Source organism: Ursus arctos, unplaced genomic scaffold (assembly GCF_023065955.2).
Source record: "Ursus arctos isolate Adak ecotype North America unplaced genomic scaffold, UrsArc2.0 scaffold_11, whole genome shotgun sequence".
In the NCBI taxonomy this organism is placed as follows: domain Eukaryota; kingdom Metazoa; phylum Chordata; class Mammalia; order Carnivora; family Ursidae; genus Ursus; species Ursus arctos.
Genome location: NW_026622775.1, coordinates 66447261 through 66466345, shown reverse-complemented (window position 1 = coordinate 66466345; position 19085 = coordinate 66447261). Strand labels below are relative to the sequence as shown.

The following is a 19085-nucleotide window of genomic DNA, read 5'->3' as shown; positions in this document are numbered from 1 at the left end:
CAGCTGTTAATCAGTTTTAGATGTCCTCAGATGTAAGTGGTAGCTAAGAGTTGAATTATGTTCTGCCCCTCTTACTGCTCCTATTTTCTCAATATTGCTATACTGTTGTTATTATTTAAACCAGTATTCAGGGTTGTGGTAGGCTGAATAAAGTCCTCCACTACCCCTCAGAGACCCACATCCTAATCCCCAGAACAAGAGACTTTAACTTCTATGGCAAAGGGAGCAGAGATGTGATTGAACTAAGGATTTTGACATAGGGAGATTATTTTGGATTATCCTAGGCCCTAAATGTAATCCCAAGAATCCTTCAAAGGAAAAGAGGGAGGTCCGATCTAAGAAGGAAGTAAGTAGATGTGGCACCAGAAGCAAGAGGTTGAAGTGATGCTGAGAAAGGGTCAGAGGGGAGGAATGCAGGTGGCCTCCTGAAGCTAAGAAAGTAAAGAAACCAGATTCTTCCTTGGAGCTTCTAGAAAGAGTCTAGCTGATACCTTTAGTCCAGTGAAACTTATTTTGGAATTCCGGCTTCCAGAACTTGAAGTAAATCTGTGTACTGTTAAGCCACCAACAAATTTGTGGTAATTTAAGAGTGGATGTTATTATGTCCATATACTGTTCACTGCTGCCAGGTATTGAATTATGATTATATCCTTTCTGCTATGACATTTTCTCTAGAGTTAATAATTACCTTGTTTTTCACTTGTCTTTTAATCTGTCATCACTGTTTTCTTTGTGCACCTTTCAATATCATTTTCTACATGGTCAAAAGAATCTGATAACACGCATACACACCCCACCTTCTGGAATTCTCCATCATGTTTCAGTCTAAAGTGGTTTGCTTTATTTTCTGTGACTCTATCACTAAGTCATCCTTAGATTTTTCTGACAGGTAACTAAATCTCCTGTCAGTACATTAAAGTACTTCAGATGTTCTATCAGTTTTCCTTTTGCCTTGAGCTCTATCCTTCAATCTGTGGCTTTTTTCTAAGTTTATTGCATAGCTGCTGTCCTTGAATTTTCCTTCATTCTTATTTTTACTTCACCATCGTGGGAATTCTTTTTGCTTCTTCTGTGTTGGATCTTTTCCTTTTTTGGTTTGCTCCCTCATTTTAGTGGTGCACAGTATCAGTATTTCGTGAGAAAGATTTCATGGGTGGTACAGTTTTTGAGGTCTTGCCTGCCTGGAAAAGATGTTTTTATTCTACTTTCCCACTTCAGGGATTGGCTGGTAGTTAGAAATCATTTTTCCTCAAAATTCGGAAGTCATTTCTTGTTTGCTGGTGTCCATTGTTGCTTTTGAGAAGCCTAATGCTGCTCTGTTTACTCTTTTTTCCTATTTGGGTGGTGTGCCTTGATACTGGGTTAGTCCTCTTTGGGCCCTTTCAACTTGTGGATTCATTTCCTTCAGTTTTTTCCTTCTCTGTTTTATTTGTTCTTTCCGGGATTCCTATTATATGGAATTTGGGCTTTTTGTACAGATCCTCCAACTTTTTTTTCTTCTCATCTACGTTTTGTTCTTTGTTCTAGGAGAATTCTTCAGTTTTGTTTCCATTCACCGATTTTTACATTTCCAGTTATGTTTTTAAGAACTCTTGTTCGTTTTCAGCTACCTTTCTGAGATTAATTTTTTTAAAAAAAATTCTGGTCTTGGCATTGCATTTCTTAAGAGTTTCTTTTTTATTTGTGTCAACAGACTGCAGTATCTGGCAGTCCTTGGTTGTCAGTAGCATTTAAGACATTAGTAAGTATAATGTAAGATTATAGTCAACTTACCGATTGCAGGGCAGCTGTGAGATCATAATTTTCTATTGGGAATATCATTTGTTCCTGAAATCAACACATAGAATTAAGGGAGTGATCATTTTTCCCCTGCTTTTCATGAGGAGCACTCATTCCCTGATACTAGTAATACAACGTTTGTACACTTCATACCACGCTGCCTGTGCCTGCTTTAGATCTTTTCTTTTTCCCCTTTGGTCGCTAGTAGCTCCAAGCTCCAAGCCACTGGGGCTTTCTTGGTGGTCCATGAACAAACGCCATCTTGTTCTTGCTGAAGGCCTCGAACTTGCCCTTTTTAACCTGTAATATGCTTCACCCAGAATTTTTGTGTGGCCCTGTGTAAATTAACTGATTCCCCTCCCAACTCTAGATAGCTCAGTGTTAACCTACTTTTTTTCCTCTCTTTTTCAAATAACCTTGCTATTATTTGGAATAATGTTGTTTATTTATTGTTTGCTTGCTTATTGTAGGCTTCCTCTCATATTTTAAGTTTCATGTATGAAGGAACAATCTCTGTTTCTTTTGTTTTACCACTTTATTGTTAGCATTTTGAATAGTTCCAGGCAAATAACTATCTGGCACTTCATGGGCATTTTGTAATTACTTGTTGAATGGGCAGGTAAACTGTATAAAGTGTTTTCACATGTCAACCCATTTTAAAATATTTGAAACTTCAGTTTTTAATTTTACTAAGTGTACATCCTTTAAAAAAAAATTAAAAATGCAGTAAGCTAAAGAAGAAGTTATAACACTGGTATCATTCTTCCCAGTTTTGGGTAAACCAGGAAGATGAGGTCCAGCGAAGTACCCAGTCATACAAGCTATTATGGGCCAATCTGCTATGAAAGACTTATACTGTGGTTCTGAAAATTAGCTAGTTTCTCACTCGTGTAATTCTCCAGTGGTAGAGAGGAGTGGATAAGCTGCTTTTGCCAGAGATTTTCCGGCATCCCAGGTTTCTTCTGTCTTGGTGTTTCGTATGCTCTTGTCTGTATGATCAGATCTGACTCACATCTGTGTTCAGCCCACAGGAGGGAGACAAAGCAAGGAGGGCAAGTAGCTTCTTTTTAAGGATGTGACATGGAAATTTTACACTCATATCCCATTGTTCAGAATTTGGTCACATGGCCTTAGGAGAGCCCAAGGAATGTAACCTCTAATTTCCTTTAAAAGTCTGTGGTTTTGCTGGGAATGAAAGAGGTACCAGGATACCTTTTTTTACTAAAAGGAGAAAAGGGGGACATGACCAATTGCAGGGACAGTTAGTCTCTTATAGCTAGTAATTTTTAGAAATTTTTCTCAGACCTTTGACTCAGTGCATTGCTCTTTCCTTCCTACCTCATCTGTACCTAACACTAGATATTTTCTTCAGGAAATTAAAAAATAAAAATATTACTGCAGCTTTTATTGTCAGATGAAATGTTGGTTAATCCAGAATGGGGTAGGTTCTAGAGTAGTAACAGTTAAAGTCTTCAACTTTGGTTTGGTTGTGTCTTGTTTGATGGGGGTTAGAATAGGCTTACATCTCCTTTTTAAAAGGCAAGAATCCTTCCTTAATTAGGAGTGCCCTTATATAGCCTAGTGAGAGTAGGGGAGATTTTCTGTCTCAATAATGGAGAAACATGCCAGCTTAGAGCTTGATTTTCCTGCAGGTTAGGTGGGAAAAGTCCAGTCTTTTTTTTTTTTTTTTTTTCATTGTAGGTGTATTCATGGTTTTAGGACTAAGCTAAATATGAAATGAGGTCAGACAGATAATATTAGATCTATACAATGAAATCATAAAGAGCTCTTTGCTGGGGGTAGAAGGCAGGGGGGTGGTTCCATGAAAGGCTTTGCAGAGGCTTTAAAAAGAAACGCAAGGAAGAGAGAGGTGCTTTTTTTTTTTTTTTTTAAGATGTATTTATTGGGGCACCTGGGTGGCTCAGTTAGGTTGGGCATCTGCCTTTGGCTCAGGTCATGATCCCACGGTCCTGGAATGGAGTGCTGCATCAGGCTTCCTGCTCAGCGGGGAGTCAGCTTCTCCCTCTACCCCTCCCTCCTGCTCTTGATCACGTGCGCTCTCTCTCAAATAAATTAATTTTAAAAATCTTACAAAAAAATAAAGATGTATTTATTTAATTTAGAGAGAGAGAGAGCATCCACAGGTGGGGAGGGAAAGGGGGAGAGAGAGAATCTCAAGCAGACTCTCTGCTGAGTCTTGAGCCAATCTCACCCTGACATCATGACCTGAGTGAAATCAGACGCTTACCAACTGAGCCACCCAGGTGCCCCTATAACTATGCTTTACTTATACTTAACAGTTACAAACATTTTGGCACATTTGGTTTATCTCTTCTCTTAGACTTACACGTGCACTTCTGTTCCCAAATCTTTTTTGGGATAGGTTGGAAACCTTTTTTGGGATAGGTTGGAAACATCATATGCTTTACCCCTAAATAACTTAGAATTAATCTCTTAAGAAGTATTCTTTTACACAAACACAATAACATTATCATAACCAAGAAATTTAACATTAATTCAGAAATGTTCTCTGTTAACACAGTTCATATTTAAACTTCCCCAAGTGGCTCAAAAACTACCCTTTTTTTTTCAATCCAGGATCCATTCAACGCATTCTATTAATTTTGAAGAGTCAAAGCTTTGTTACCTAAAATATCATACTTTCTGGATTTTATCAACTGTTTCCTCATAATAAAATCCAGGTTAAACATTTTAGCAAAACATAATGCTTGCTTCCTGGTGCATCAAATCATGTAAATTTGTCACATTATTGATGATTCTTAGTTCGATCACTTGTGTGCCAGATCTCGCAAGAAACATTTTTCTTCTTTGTAATTAGTAAGCATTCATTGATGGTCCTTGCCTGAGGTGGGTAGTTATTCCATTGGTGGATGCAGAATGGTGATTTGCTAATCTTCCAACTTTTCCTCTCCTGTATAGTATCATTGTGGAGTCATAGGTTCTTTTGTTATTCTGTGTGTTAATCTGTTAATGTCACCCAATCTGTTAATGCCACTGTTCCTTTTGTTGCTCAGATTGTCCTAAATTTGATCTATGAGAGAGACCCATCAAGTCCCCCTTGCCCCATTTACGTGTGTCTTTGATCACTCCCTATTTTTCTGACAAGAGATGTTTCAGATTGTAATTTTTCTGCCTAAGACTTGGAATCATAAGAAGTCTTGGGTTCTTTTAGTAGGGAATGGTATTTAGAAACCATTTTATGTGCTAAGTGTGTTCTTAACTACTGGAATGTTTGTTTGTTTGTTTTTTTCTAGACAGAGTTAGGAAATTAAAAGGATTTTGCTGTTTTGTTTTTAATTTATGAGTTCATACAGGAATTTGAATGTATGCGGTATTCTGGATATTTGATATTAAGGAAGTACTATGTTTTGTTTTCCCAGGTATAATGGTGTTTGGTTATATTAAAAATGCTATTATCTTCTAAAGATACCTTTGAAAAATTTATGGGTGAAATAATTAGGTATCTGGGATATGTACAAAATAATATGGGATGGTTTTATGGATGAAACAGTAGTGGCCGTGAGTTTTCTCTTTACCTACTTTCATATGTGATTAAAATGATTTGTGATGAAATCTGTAAAATACTAGTTTGTACTGATCTGCCAATTTTGATTCACTACCACAGAGTTCTTTGTTTCTTTCCTGCTCTGTATTTGTATTTTTTTTCCTCTTACAGTGAAAACTTCAGTTCCCATATCTGTAGCTATCTTTTATCCAAATATGAAGCTGAAAAGAACCTGGATCTTTCATGAAATATGCCACTGAATTAATTAACTCTGTATTTAATTGCCTTATCTTGGAGTTTCTCATGGGAGATAATAAATAATTTTTATTGTGATAAAATATACATAAGATTTACTGTTTTAACCATCTTTCATTGTACAGTTTATTGGCATTTAAGTATGTGCATATTGTGCAAACCCCATCACTGCCATCCATCTCCGGAACTTTTTATTTTACAAGCTGAAACTTCATATCCACTTAACAGTAACTTCCCATTCTCCCCTTTCCCAGCTCCAGGCAGCTCTCAGTCTACTTTCTGTCTCTCTGAATTTGACTGCGTTAGGTGCCTCATAAAAGTGCAGTTATATAGTATTTGTGCTCTTGTGTCTGGCTTATTTTACATAGCATAATGTCCATGTCTTAGTCTGTTCAGGCTGCCATAACAATATTTCTCAGAGTTGTGGAAAGCCCCAAATCAAGGCACCGGCAGATTCTGTATTTGATCAGGGCTGGCTTCTTGGTTCACAGGTGGCTGTCTTCTCACTGTGTCCTCACATGGCAGAAGAGGTGAGAGAACTCTTTGGGATCTTTCATATAATGGTACTAAACCCATTCATGAGGGCTCTACCCTTATGAATCTATTTACCTCCTGGAGGGCCCCACGTCCTCATATCACACTGAGGGTTAGGATTTCAGCATGAATTCTGGGCTTATTTCATCAGAGACCCAGGTTATATTTTCACCTTCATACTCTGTCAAAAGTTAGCTACAGATTTGGGAACTGAGGTTCTCACTGTAAGAGAAAAAAGATACAAATATAGAATGGGGGAGGTAAAAAAAGAACATTCAGTCCATTAACAGTGCTCAGAGCTTGTCCACGTTACAGAATATATCCATTTCTTTCCTCTATTGTATTTAATACCACTTTGTTTATACATTCATCTGTTGATCCACGGTTTGTTTTCACCTTTTGGCTGTCATGAATAATGATGCTGTTAACGTTGGTGTTCCAGTACCTGTTCAGGTCCCTGCTTTGATTTCATTTGGGTATATATCCAGAAGTGTAATTGCTGAATCATAAAGGAATACTATGTTTAACTTTTTGAGAAACCACCATATTGTTACACAGTGGCGGCTCCATTTTATTTTATCTTTGACTAGTAGTGTCCATGGGTTTTAATTTCTTCACATCCTCATCAACACTATTTTCTGTTTTTGTTTCTGGTAATAGTCATACTAATGGATGTGAGGTGGTGTTTCTATGTGGTTTTGGTTTATATTTCCTTGATGACTGCTGGTTATGTTACACATCTTATGTGTTTTTTGTATATCTTCTTAAGAGAAGTGTTTTTCCAAGTCTCTTGCTTATTTTTAAATTGGTTTGATTTTTTTTTTAATTGTTGAGTTGTAGGAGTTCTTTATATGTTCTGGATATAAATCCTTATATGATTTGCACATGTTTTCTCTCATTCCATGGGTTGCCTTTTCACTTTTGTCCTTTGTTGCACAAAAAGGTTTTAATTTTGATGATGTTCAGTTTTTCTGTTTTTTCTTTTGTTCCCTGTTTTTCTTAGCATCCTAGTCAAGAAATCATTGCCAAATCTGGGGCGCCTGGGTGGCACAGCGGTTAAGCGTCTGCCTTCAGCTCAGGGCGTGATCCCGGCGTTGTGGGATCGAGCCCCACATCAGGCTCTTCCGCTGTGAGCCTGCTTCTTCCTCTCCCACTCCCCCTGCTTGTGTTCCCTCTCTCGCTGGCTGTCTCTCTCTCTGTCAAATAAATAAATAAAATCTTTAAAAAAAAAAAAGAAATCATTGCCAAGTCCAATGGCATGAGCTGTTTTCCCTATTTTCTTTTTTTTTTTTTAAGGTTTTATTTATTTATTTGTTCTAGAGAGAGGCCGGCAGAGGGAGTAGCAGGCTTCCCGCTGAGCAAGGGAGCCTCATGCGGAATTTGGTCCCAGGACCCTAGGATCATGACCTGAGCCGAAGGCAGATGTTTAACTGAGCTACCCAGGAGCCCCCCTTTTCCCTATTTTCTTGTAAAAGTTTTATGTCTTATCTTTATCCATTTTAAATTAATTTTTATAGGTGGCATAAGATAAGGGTCCAGCTTCATTCTTCTGTATGTGGATATCCAGTTTACCTAGCACCATGTGTTGAAAAGATGTTGTCAAAAAGCATTTGACCATATGTGTGGTCACATGAGACCATAGGCAGAATAGAGTAGTGTTTATCTCTGGTTGCTATTTCATTGGTCTTTGTGTCTGTGTTTATGTTAGTACCACACTATTTTGATGATTGTAGCTTTGTAGTATTCTTTGAAATAGGGAAGTGTGAAACCTCCAACTTTGGGGGTTTTTTTTGTTTTGTTTTTGTGTTTTTTTCCCGATATTGTTTTGGCTATTCAGGTCCCTTCAGATTCCATATGAAAGGATAGATTTTCTTATTTCTGCAATAAATGCCATCAGGATATTGATAGGGATTGCATTAAATCTGTGGATCACTTTGGATAGTGTTAACATGTTGACAGTATTAAATCTTCCAGTTTATGAACAAAGACTGTCTTTCCATTTATTTTTTAAATTTCTCTTAGCCATGTTCTGTAGTTTTCAGTGTATGTCTTTCACCTTGTTGATTAAATTTATTCTTAAATATTTTATTCTTTTTGATGTTATTGTAAAATGAATTGTTTACATGATTTCCTTTTGGGATTGTTCATTGCTAATGTTTAGAAGCACTGCTGATTGTTGTGTGTTGATTTTGTGTCCTGCAACTTCGTTGAGATAACAAGTAATTTTATTCCTTAAATAAAGTGCTAAAATGTTTGAAAATCCCTTTTCTTTGACTAAGAACATATCACCTACAAATCTGATGAGAGCTCAGATACAGGGTTTATGCCTCAGGCACTCTGCCTTACTTGTCTGTGCAGGTTGGCTGCTTGTGTATGGTAGGTCCCATGCAGCAGTATGTTATTTGTGCTTAATGTTATTTGTGTTAAGTCCCTTCTTAATTCCATTTCCTGCATATTCATCAGCAGAGGACAAGAAACCTGAATTCTGATTATCCCAGAGAGTATACACTCTGTACCAGATGTTATCACATGCGAAAATTTGTTGACATCTGATGTAGTTTTTGTTGATTCTCTTCCTGCCCTGTTTATTAGTATTCTAAGAAAATAGGGCAAATAAATCATCTTAAGGGGAATGAGTGTGGGGTAGAGGGGTAATACAGTGTAGGAAAAGTTTTTTTCATTTTTTTTTAAGATTTTATTTATTTATTTGAGAGAGTAAAAGTGAGAGAGATCACAGAGGGAGAGGGAGAAGCAGGTTCCCCAGCTGAGTGGAGAGCCCGATGCGGGGCTTGATCCCAGGACCCTGGGATCATGACCTGAGCCGAAGGCAGATGCTTAATCGACTGAGCCACCCAGGCACCCCAATTTTTTTCATTGTTAAACCAAAAACAGGTATTTTGGTTTGTGAGTTACAGTGCTTTTGGTATTCTGACTTAAGATTTGTCTTTGATTAAGTGTTAGGTTCTTTTCACAGTGCTTGGTACCTACTGCTGGGCACATGGTTGTAGGAGGTTCTTTACAACCATGTGTGACTAGTTCATGCTGCTGAGCAGCTGCGTGTCTGATTCCTTTTAAGATAAGTATATTGCTGAAGTGTTTCTATGCTAAGTTTGGTGACATTGCATTTTTTGGAAATCATCAAAATTTAGTTACTTAAATTACTGTAGTAGAATGTATCCTGGGGATTGATGATGTAGATTAAAACGTCTTTGTTTTATCCAACAATAGAATTGAATTCATGGGTAGGAAAACCAACAGGCATTTCCTGTCATATTTATCAAAACAGAATGTTTTAAAGAATGTGTAAAGTGCTTTACTTAAACAAATCGCTGTGTTGACTTCCAGTGGAAGATGATGATCTAAGTCCATATGTTAAAACAAACAGACAAACACACTGAAATGACCAACAAGATAATGGGAGAGTTCGGTCTCTGTGGAAACCCTGGAAGGGTGCCATAACTAAACTAAAAGGGTTTTGGCAGGAAAAGGTACAAATGAGAAATGTAGTGAGGGAAGTTCTCTCTGGTTAACTCGGTGGTTGAGAAGCCCTCCTAGGGTGTGGGTAAAGACCTGTTTTGAGCTAGAATTTAAGGGTTGTCCATGGGGTAAGTGGTTGGTATGGTATTTTGTACTTTGAAGCAAGGATTGAAAACTAAATGACTCAGAATGGTTTTTACCAAGGGCAGTAGATCAGTGAAGAGCGGCTAGCTACCCATGGTTGCAGGAGAGAGACTAACCATGAAGCGCACTAAGTTGAAGGTACCTGCTCTGAAAGCTGCCTTTGGTCTGCACTGCCGCTACTTGGTTACATATTGCTGAGTCTCTGTGGTGACCAGGGAAGTGTGTCAGGCAGCCTCTAAGATAGCCCCCAGTGATCCCTGCCTTCTGGTATTCGTATCTTGTATCTTATTCCCCTCTCCTTGAGTGTGGCTGGACCTAGTGACTTTCTTCTCCAAGTATGACAAAAGTGAATGGGTTAACTTAACGGCAAAACTTTTCAGGTTAGGTTACAAAAAGGCTTTGGCTTTCAGTGCTGGGCTGTCGTCTCTCATTTGCTCTGAGAGAAACAATCTCCCATTTTGTAAGCTTCTCTGTGGAGCTCATGAGGCAAGGACCTGGTGTTTCTGGCCAACAGCCAGTGAAGACCTGATGCCTGCCAGGAGTCATGTGTATGAGCTTGGACTGCAAGCAGATCCTTCCACCATTAAGTTTTGAGATGACAGAGGCCCTGGCTAACACACAGACTGCAGCCTTGTGAATGACCCTGAGCTGGATGCCCCCAGCTAAGCCACACTCAGGTCCCTGATCCACAAAAACTGAGAGAATACGTGTTTGTTGTTTTAAGCTAAATTTGGGGTGATTTGTTAGGCAGCAGTTGAGAACTAAGACAGGAAATACCAATGTGAACACATATACCCCCCCACCCCCAAGTTTTGACTTGGTTCTAAATGTTTTGTTATTGAACCTAACACAAATCCCAAATGTTATATAAACATGGATCTTTGTCTTTAAAGTTGAATATACGAAAAGGTAGACACATAACAGACTTAGTAGTCTAAAAGAAGATGACCATTATGAGCAAGTGATATCCTATGATACAGACTTATTGCAAGAAATGAGAGAAAATGTTGCAAATTAAAGAAGAACTAATTAGTATTCTCAAGGAGACTCATGAACATTTGAAGGAAAAGAACCAGAGGGCAGGAAAGAGTTCTTAAGTGAAATTTGTGATTATTAACTGTTGACTTTTTGGAGAGGTAGCAGAGGGCTTTAGAAATAGTCCCATAATTCAGAGGAAAAACTGAGATGGAAACTATAGGCACAGGTATAAGAAACAACAAAGAATAGATCCAGTGTATAATAAAGGTTCAGAGTGAGAGATCAGAGCAAACATATAAAAGATAAAGTCAGAGAAACAGTAAGAATTATCTCGACCTAGAGAGAACAGATCAAAAGGGCTCAGAGAATATATAGCTAACATTTATTGAACAGTTATTATGTGCCAAGTATTTTTCACGTTGAAACTCATTTGAAATTCTCTACAATCCCCATATGTTGTTAATATTATTCTTCTGCAGATAACTAAAGTGCATACCAAGCAAAGTAAATGAGATCCATACCTAGGAATAGCCTAGTGGATTTTAAAATTTTAGGATATAGAAATAAATAGTACAAGTACCCAGACAAAAAATAGGTTACCTGCAAAGGAAGGTGTATCAGATAGGCATTTCATTTGTTTTCTATATGCTGGAACTATGTTACTTAACAATAGCATGTGTAGCTGTTAAATTTAAGTTAGTTAAAATATGATAAATTCATTTCCTCAGTTTAAGTGTTCAATAAATAGCTGTGAGTGGCTAGCGGCTGCCATGTTGGACAGTAGAATGGAATATTTCTATTATAATAGAAAGTTTTGTTGGATAGCATCATGCTAAAGGAGAGTAGAGTGGCATTTAGAAAACCCTGAGGAAGAAGCTATTAAAACCTGAGAATCTTAAATTGGTGAAACTATCCTTCACATAGGCAGGATAACAATATGGCAGTTTTCAGGCTTGTAATGATTGAAAGTATGCCACTCAAGTACTTTCCTTGAAAAAATTACTCAGTATATCCAGGCAACTGGGAAGTCAGCAACTCAGAAGCATGGTGAATCAGCTTCAGAGTCCTGTTTTTTTAACCCTCTGTTTCTCAGAATAACCTAAGATCTATAAAAGGGAAAATCTTCATTGATGGCAAATCTAAAGAGAATATCCTTCATAAGCCAGATCTCAGACTGTCAGAGCAGTGATTTCAACCTACAACAGCTCAACTCCAGAGGTGCTTCTCCCTTTAACTGTTGTTAAATAAAGTCACAGAAGACAGGTTTTATTTTAAGGACGTTTAATCCACTGAAACCACTTTTGTTGAAATCACACAGAATATCTTCGTGCCGCCAAATCCAAGCTTACTTCTCAGTCCTCAGTTTGCTTGATCTCTGCACTTCTTGGGGACAGTTCATCACTGTCTCCTTTTAGAAACACTTTGCCTGGCTTCCAGAAAAGCTCTTCCTACCTTACCAGTAGTTCCATGTGCAATCTCCTTTACTAGCTGGCTCCTCCTCCTCAGTGCTAAATGTGGGAGAGCCAAAAATCTCTTGTTTTCTGTAATCACTCACTAGGAAATCACATTTAGTGTTTAAGTGCCTTCTGTTAGCTGATGATACTTTAATTTATATCTCCTCGTCCTTCCCTAAACTGCTGTCAAATCTTATCTAGCTGCCTGTATGACATTTCTATTTGCATGTGTGGTTGAAATCAATACCCAAAGATGTGAAAATGAAATTCTTGGCTCCCCCCCTCTCTTTTTTTAAAAATAACATTTATTTATTTATTTATTTATTTATTTGTGTATGTATGTATGTATGTATGTATGTATTTTAGAGAGAGAGCACAGGAGCAGGCATGGGCAGAGGGAGAGGGATAGAGAAACCCCAGCAGACTCCTTGCTGAGCTAAAGCCTGATACCGGGCTTGATCTCAGGACCTGAGGTGACCTGAGCTGAAAGCAAGAGTCGTACGCCGAACTGACTACGCCATCCAGGGGCCCCTTGGCTCCTTTCTTACCCCAAACCTGCTCCTTCCTGGTGTGTCTTTCCCCAGTAGGTGGAACTGCCTTTCCTCCATTGGGCTTGGTTCTAAAACCTTGGATTTATCCTTTGACACCTCTATCCACCAGCTTAATTCTGGCAGTGCTATCTTCAGAGCAGTTCTGAGTTTACCCATCTCTCTGTGGCTGCCCCTGAGTTCAGACCATCATCATCTTTGCTTATGCTACTGCAGTGATTCAGGAACCAGTCTCCTTTTTTCCCAGTTTTGCACTGTATTCGCACAACAGATAATCACTTTAAAACACGGTAGAAACCCTGCAGTGGCTTCTTATCACTCTTAGAACAAATCCACCATGGCCTACAAGGCTGTATATGGTCAGGCCTCTGCTAAATAAGCCATCTCCTCTACCACCTTATTGTGTATTAGTGTTATCAAATTTAGCAAACTCATTTCTACTTAGGCTGCCTGCTTGGAATATTTTCCTTTACAAGTTTGGATGACTAATTCTCTGTTCATTTTGGTCTCTGCTTAAGTCACATCCTCAGAGAGGCTTTTCTCTGCCCACTCTACCTGAAATAATGCCCCACCGCCATTACTTATATTCTCTTGTTGATCTTTCTATATATCTGTAGTCCTTAAGACTACTTGATACATTTTATATTTGTCTATAATAGGCCCCCAACACAAGAATGTATGTATGTTCCATATGAAGACAAGGAATTTGTTGTCTTATTTAACTCCTGTATCCCTAGCAGCTAGAAATGCTAGCATGACGCAGAGTATCTAGCATGTAATAGATGCTCATTAAAATATTGTTGAATGAATGACTTTCTTAAAAAGCAAAACTACAGAAGTGCACGAGATTAAAAAAAAAAAAAAACAACAGTGTCCAGAATTAGAGGAGTAAACATTTTTAGTTCAAGTAAATGGAGAAAACCTTTAATTTTTAATTCTCTTTTAATGAGATTCATAAAAGAAATTGCATCTTTGAAAACAGAATTGTGAAAATTTCAGATTATTGGAAAAGCATGATTACAATTATTTAAAAAGTGTGGTGGAGACAATGAATTGCAGTGTAAATACAGTTGAAAAGAAGGTCGGGAGTATCACCTTGAGCAAACTAACCTGCCAGAGCTGAGAGAAAAAGGATTAAAAAAAAAAGGGAAAAGATGGGCAAAAAGAATTTTCTGAACCAGATTTCCTTTTTTTGTCATAGTACATGATATATTCCTTTTGGTCAAGGATTTTGGTGCTTTTGATGCTTTGTCATTCGTGACATAATCTTTTGAATTATTTAGCCAATGGAGATTAACTTTTTTTTCTTTAAACCAGAGTTGTATCTGCCATTTAGATGGTGTTAAGTAAGGCTTAATATGAGACATACCAATGTATTAATGATATTAAGTACATTGAACCACCATGAGAACCTGGACATTATTATTCTTGCTTTCATCTTTAGCTCTCCACACCTTATCAGTGATCAAACCTTGCATTATATACTTCATAGATGTATTTTAAAATCTCTGTACTTTTGTCCCCTTTTCGCCTTTGTGGTTTAGTTAATGAAATAGTTAATATTAATAAAACCAATTTTATAGGTTTGTTGTGAGGGTTAAATACCTAACATACCGTAAGTGCATTTTAAATGTTTGCTACTTATGCTAATATTGTTATTGTACGAGCTTGGCTCAGATCATTATCATTGCTTACCAAGACTTGTCTCTAGACTTCTCTCCACTGTTACCCTTCTCCCAGTTCCCAGTTCTGTTCTCTTCAGCCTGAGTAATCTAAAGGCACATCTAATTGGATTACTTGTATTTAACACTTCCTGGTATTTAAAACTTCCCAGTGGGCTCCCTTTTAACATTGGGGTAAAGTCTGTAAAACTTTCTGTTAACACACCTTAATGAACTCTAGCTTCTCTGTGTAAACAGGCTGCGCTTTTGTACTGGGGTTTGTAGGGGGGTCGGGAGGAATCCTGTCAAAACAGAGTTGGGTGTGACTTTGCCAGGACAGATGGACAACAAAGGGCTTTCTGGTTCTTAAAGCATAGCCATAATAATCCTAGTTTGTAAAGATTTTAGGCAGGTATTGATAACCAGATGCCCATTCTGGTTATAAAAATATCTTAAGGCATGCATAGATGTACAAGCTTTGTGTGGTACTACTTTGTATAATCTCTGTGGAAACTATGTGCATTATATTTTGATAAGGCAACTTAATGAGGTGATTTGCTTTGTGAAATGAATTATGAGCCAGTTAAGAGTGAACATCTAACAAAGATGGTAACGTTAGGTTTAGAATGGTCAGTTTCGAGCTCTTCATTCTAACATTTTATAACATTAATACACCAAGGCTTGTTTGTTAAGATCACACCTATACAGCAAATGTATTAGCAACTGTTTATCTTTTTGTTCTTTGTTGCAGGAGGGTATGGTTCCATTCCATTTTATCCAAACATGATATCAGATTATCCAGGAACAAGTTAAAAAGAAGGGAGACTGGTTCCAGAACACATCTCTGGAAATTACCCTTTGGACCCTGACTCTCATGGCAACATTACAATGTAGGTTCTGTATGAGCATCAATAGCCAGTGGTCTTTGTTGAGCCTATCACATAACATGTTCCTGTTCACTGAGTCAGAGGTTGAAAAAGGTTATTATACAGGCTGCTAGCAATTACTTTATTATTGGAAATCATGGTGTAATCAAAGTGATATTTTGGTCCAGAGACCTAGGAGTACAGAATCTTACCCACGACCAGTCCTGCTTCAGCCTGAGGCTTCTTGAGTGTACAGTCGCTGACTTAATGATGGTTTGACTAATGATGTTTCAACTTTATGATGGTACAAAAGCTGTATGCATTCAGTAGACATTGTACTTTGAATTTTGATCTTTTCCCGGACTAGCGATACACGGTATGATACTCACTCCCAGTTGGCCACGTGACCACAAGGGTAAACAGCCAGTACACTTAACAATGATTCTGTACCCATACAACCATTTATTTTTCACTGTTGCGATAGTTATTCAGTAACTTACATGAGCTATTCAACACTTCATTATCAAACAGGCTTTGTATTAGATAATTTTGCCAACTATAGGCTAACGTAAGTGTTATGAGCACATTTAAGGTAGGTGGGGCTGAGCTATGATGTTTGGTAGGTTAGATGCATTTAAATGCATTTCAGTTTATGGTTTTTTCAATTTACAGTGGGTTTATTGGTCTGTAACCCCATCTTAAGAGTATCTATATGTAAAGAAGCAGCAAAGTGGGGCAGCTGTAGCACTTTGTTAGTAGTTTGGGCTTTAGCCTCAGGCTCCAGGGAGCTTTGCTGGACCATTTGGAGAACTTTACCTAAGCCAGATTGGCCTCTGTAGCCTAGAAACAGTTACGGTAAATGCTTGTTTCTTTGTGCAGCAAAGCCCAAACCCCAGCCAACATCTTCTGCTTACCAGCGTGCCTACTGTGTGCCACATTCAATGCTCATTTCTTTACATTTATTGCTTGGTTACCCCTCAAAGCAACTCTGTGAGATAGGTATTTAAAGATGAGGAAACCGAGTCTTTAAAAGCCTTAGTTACTTCCTCAGGGTTATATAGGCAGGTGAAGTGAAGAAATGTCTAGTCTGACATCTCATCATTTCCTGCACAAGTTTCTTACTTGTGGCCCCAAGAATGTATTACAGATACGCTAAGATAATGGTCCCTTGTTCCTGGGGATGCTTGCTGGGCTGGACAGGGGGGTACTTAGCTGATTAGATTTTCTGACTGAATAGACATGAACAGCCTAATCTTTTATACTAGTGTGCCATACAAATATTATATTCTGTGTATGCCCTGACATGAGGAAGATAGAGACACATTGGCCTGTTCCACTGAAAGTAACAAGGGTCAGCAAAAGAAAGCATTTGTTCCCACTTCTTACAGCCATCCTCTGATCAGCCTCTCTGGCTACAGTAATATGCCATAGTCAGTGCCAAGTGGGAAAGATTGTTAGGAGAATCTGGAAGGGAGACAAAGAAATGGTTTGAACCCACTCCCCTAGTAACCGGTGAGCAGGTCAAACCTTACTTTAACAGGAGGAAGAGATTCCTAAAGGGATGGCACACACTTAACTTGCTTTTTAGGCCATAATAAAATGTTCTTAAATCTTGAATATACCACTTTTGTTGGACAAGTGGACTGACCTTTGAGAAAAGGTAACAAAAAGTTTGAGCTCCATCTAGAGGTCAACAATGGTAAAGAAGCATCATAATGGGAAATAACCTAAAGCTAGCCTACAAGAAAGAAGCTGGCAAGAAACTAGCATTTTATAGATGCATTATCCAGAAAAATATTTTCTTACTTAATAAGTAATATATACTTATTTATATTAGTTACCTTTGAGAAGAAATTTGGGGTAATCATACTATAATTAGCTATGTGGGGTCAATCCTGAAATTCAGTGTTTGCTGTATTAGGGTATATTGAACTAATAAAGGAGAAAGGATCATGAAAATAGGTTGTGTCCAAACAAAATAGCATGCTTCTTAATGGGAGCTCTGAGCTCTGAGAATGAATTTCTGTGCTATCAGAACATTCTGACAGCAGGTCCTTGACTTTAGCAGAGCTAAAGGTGATCAGTATACTAGCTGTGTTCTGACCCCCCTCCACCTCCCCAGCTTCTGAAAAGAAAAGGACAATGAGCACCAGAAGATTAATATGCTGAAGTCCAAGTTGCAGGCATATGTTAAAACTTCTTAGAAAGCTAACATATAGTTTAAGTTTTAGAACCTCAGCTGACTAAAAGAAAAATCTATTTCAGACAGAAGTCTTAGTCCTGGTCAGATACTCCATGGAGGAGAATTAGTTACGGTGCTCACCTTTACAGTATTTACTCCTTTTGTTCTCAATGTTTTATTCTTCTATTCAGAACTCATACATAGTCAGTATTGTAACTATAGAATGAAAAAGTTAGAAGTCATGTTTAATTTGTAGTAATATTAAGAATATATGAAAGTTACATGTTTTTTAACAGTTTCTGAAGTGCTCAAAAAAACAGAAGGATGGAAGCATCCCACAAAGGGACGCAGAAGCCAGCCTGAAAGAGCTCTCAATGACCGAATCTGGAATAATTTGAACAATACAATAATGACATAGTAAGATTATAACCCGAAGTATGAAATAAATAAATATGAGTTCGTATAGGTAAATAACCAAATAAGTGGCGGAAGGAAGACATATTTCTCCAACAGAAGAATTTCATGTAATTTATGTAGATTAACACTCCCAATCCTTAAATGTAGGCTGCATTTAATGACTTCCTACCTCGTGGAGGAGGGGATAACTTTATAGTGGAGAAACCTGGCAGTCATCAATAAGAAATATTGTTAAAATGTACCCTTGCCTGATGTAGTAAGAATGACACTTCACCTCTGTGATCTTTCTGCCAGTAAGCCATACTAGCAAGTGTGGCCATGAGAAAAACAGTCTCAAATCTAGGGACGTACTGTAAAGCACCTGGCCAGTACTCTTCAGAACTGTCAAGGTTATCCAAAACAAGAGAAATCTGAGAAACTGTCATAGACCAGAAGAAGCTAGAAACAAGAGGACTAGGTGTAATATGGGATCCTGGATGGTATCCTGGAACTGAAAAAAGACATTAGAGAAAAATGAGTGAAATCTGAATGAAGTGTGGAGTTAGTTAATATTCCAGTATTGGTTCTTCAGTTGTGACAGAAAAACCATAGCAAATGTAAGATGCTAACAAATAAGGAAATACCTAGGCGGAGGTGTACGGGAACTGTCTGTACTACTGTCTTTGCAACTCTTACGTAAATCTAAAATTATGCTAAAATTAATTTATGGAAAACAAAGATTGGGTTTGGTTAACTTTTGTGCTATGTAGCTTTTGTTCAGTGATGTTTGAGAAGTCATCCCCAGGTGTCTTGAACAATGGGGAACTTCTCTGTTATGTGTATATGCATTATCACTTGCAGTTAAGTAGCATGTAGTGAGTAGTGATCAGTGACACAGGAATCTCCAGTACCATGGTTTACTGATGTAGCAGTGGCGGGAGTTGAGCAGAGTAGAATCGTGCTTTACTGCCTCAGTTCTGTTCTGATTTCACCATTGATTGACTTATAACTTACAGAAAGTAACTTGTGTTAAATCACTGTTTTTGATGAATTCCAGGTTACAAAGAAAGAAATCTGAGATCCGTTTTTGTCAGTGCGGTCTGGACTAGTGGACTAACAGAGATCCATGGTCATGGGTGGAGTTATGCAGCATTTACAGATGTGTTGCCCTTTCAGGTCTTTAATTTTCCATATTCCAAGTTGCTTGATAAAAAGCGCATTATTTTTCTCAAGCCATTATTATGTTTTCTTCCTCCCCTAGATGTGTTAACTGAATACATTTTAT

General features: G+C 38.0%; 1 protein-coding gene across 2 annotated transcripts in view; it reads left to right on the top strand.

The window, feature by feature from the left end:
* The window catches only part of PPP2R2A (protein phosphatase 2 regulatory subunit Balpha), a 79453-nt gene that overhangs the window by 17427 nt on the left and 42941 nt on the right, over positions 1-19085 (top strand). Inside the window, exon 2 of one of the 2 annotated variants that reach the window (XM_026518968.4) lies at positions 15108-15246. The exons of the other annotated variant lie outside the window; for it this stretch is intronic. Coding sequence (XP_026374753.1) covers positions 15231-15246 — 16 coding nt within the window. The 5' untranslated portion in view covers positions 15108-15230. The remainder of the gene's footprint in view (positions 1-15107; positions 15247-19085) is intronic. 2 annotated transcript variants of the gene reach the window in all.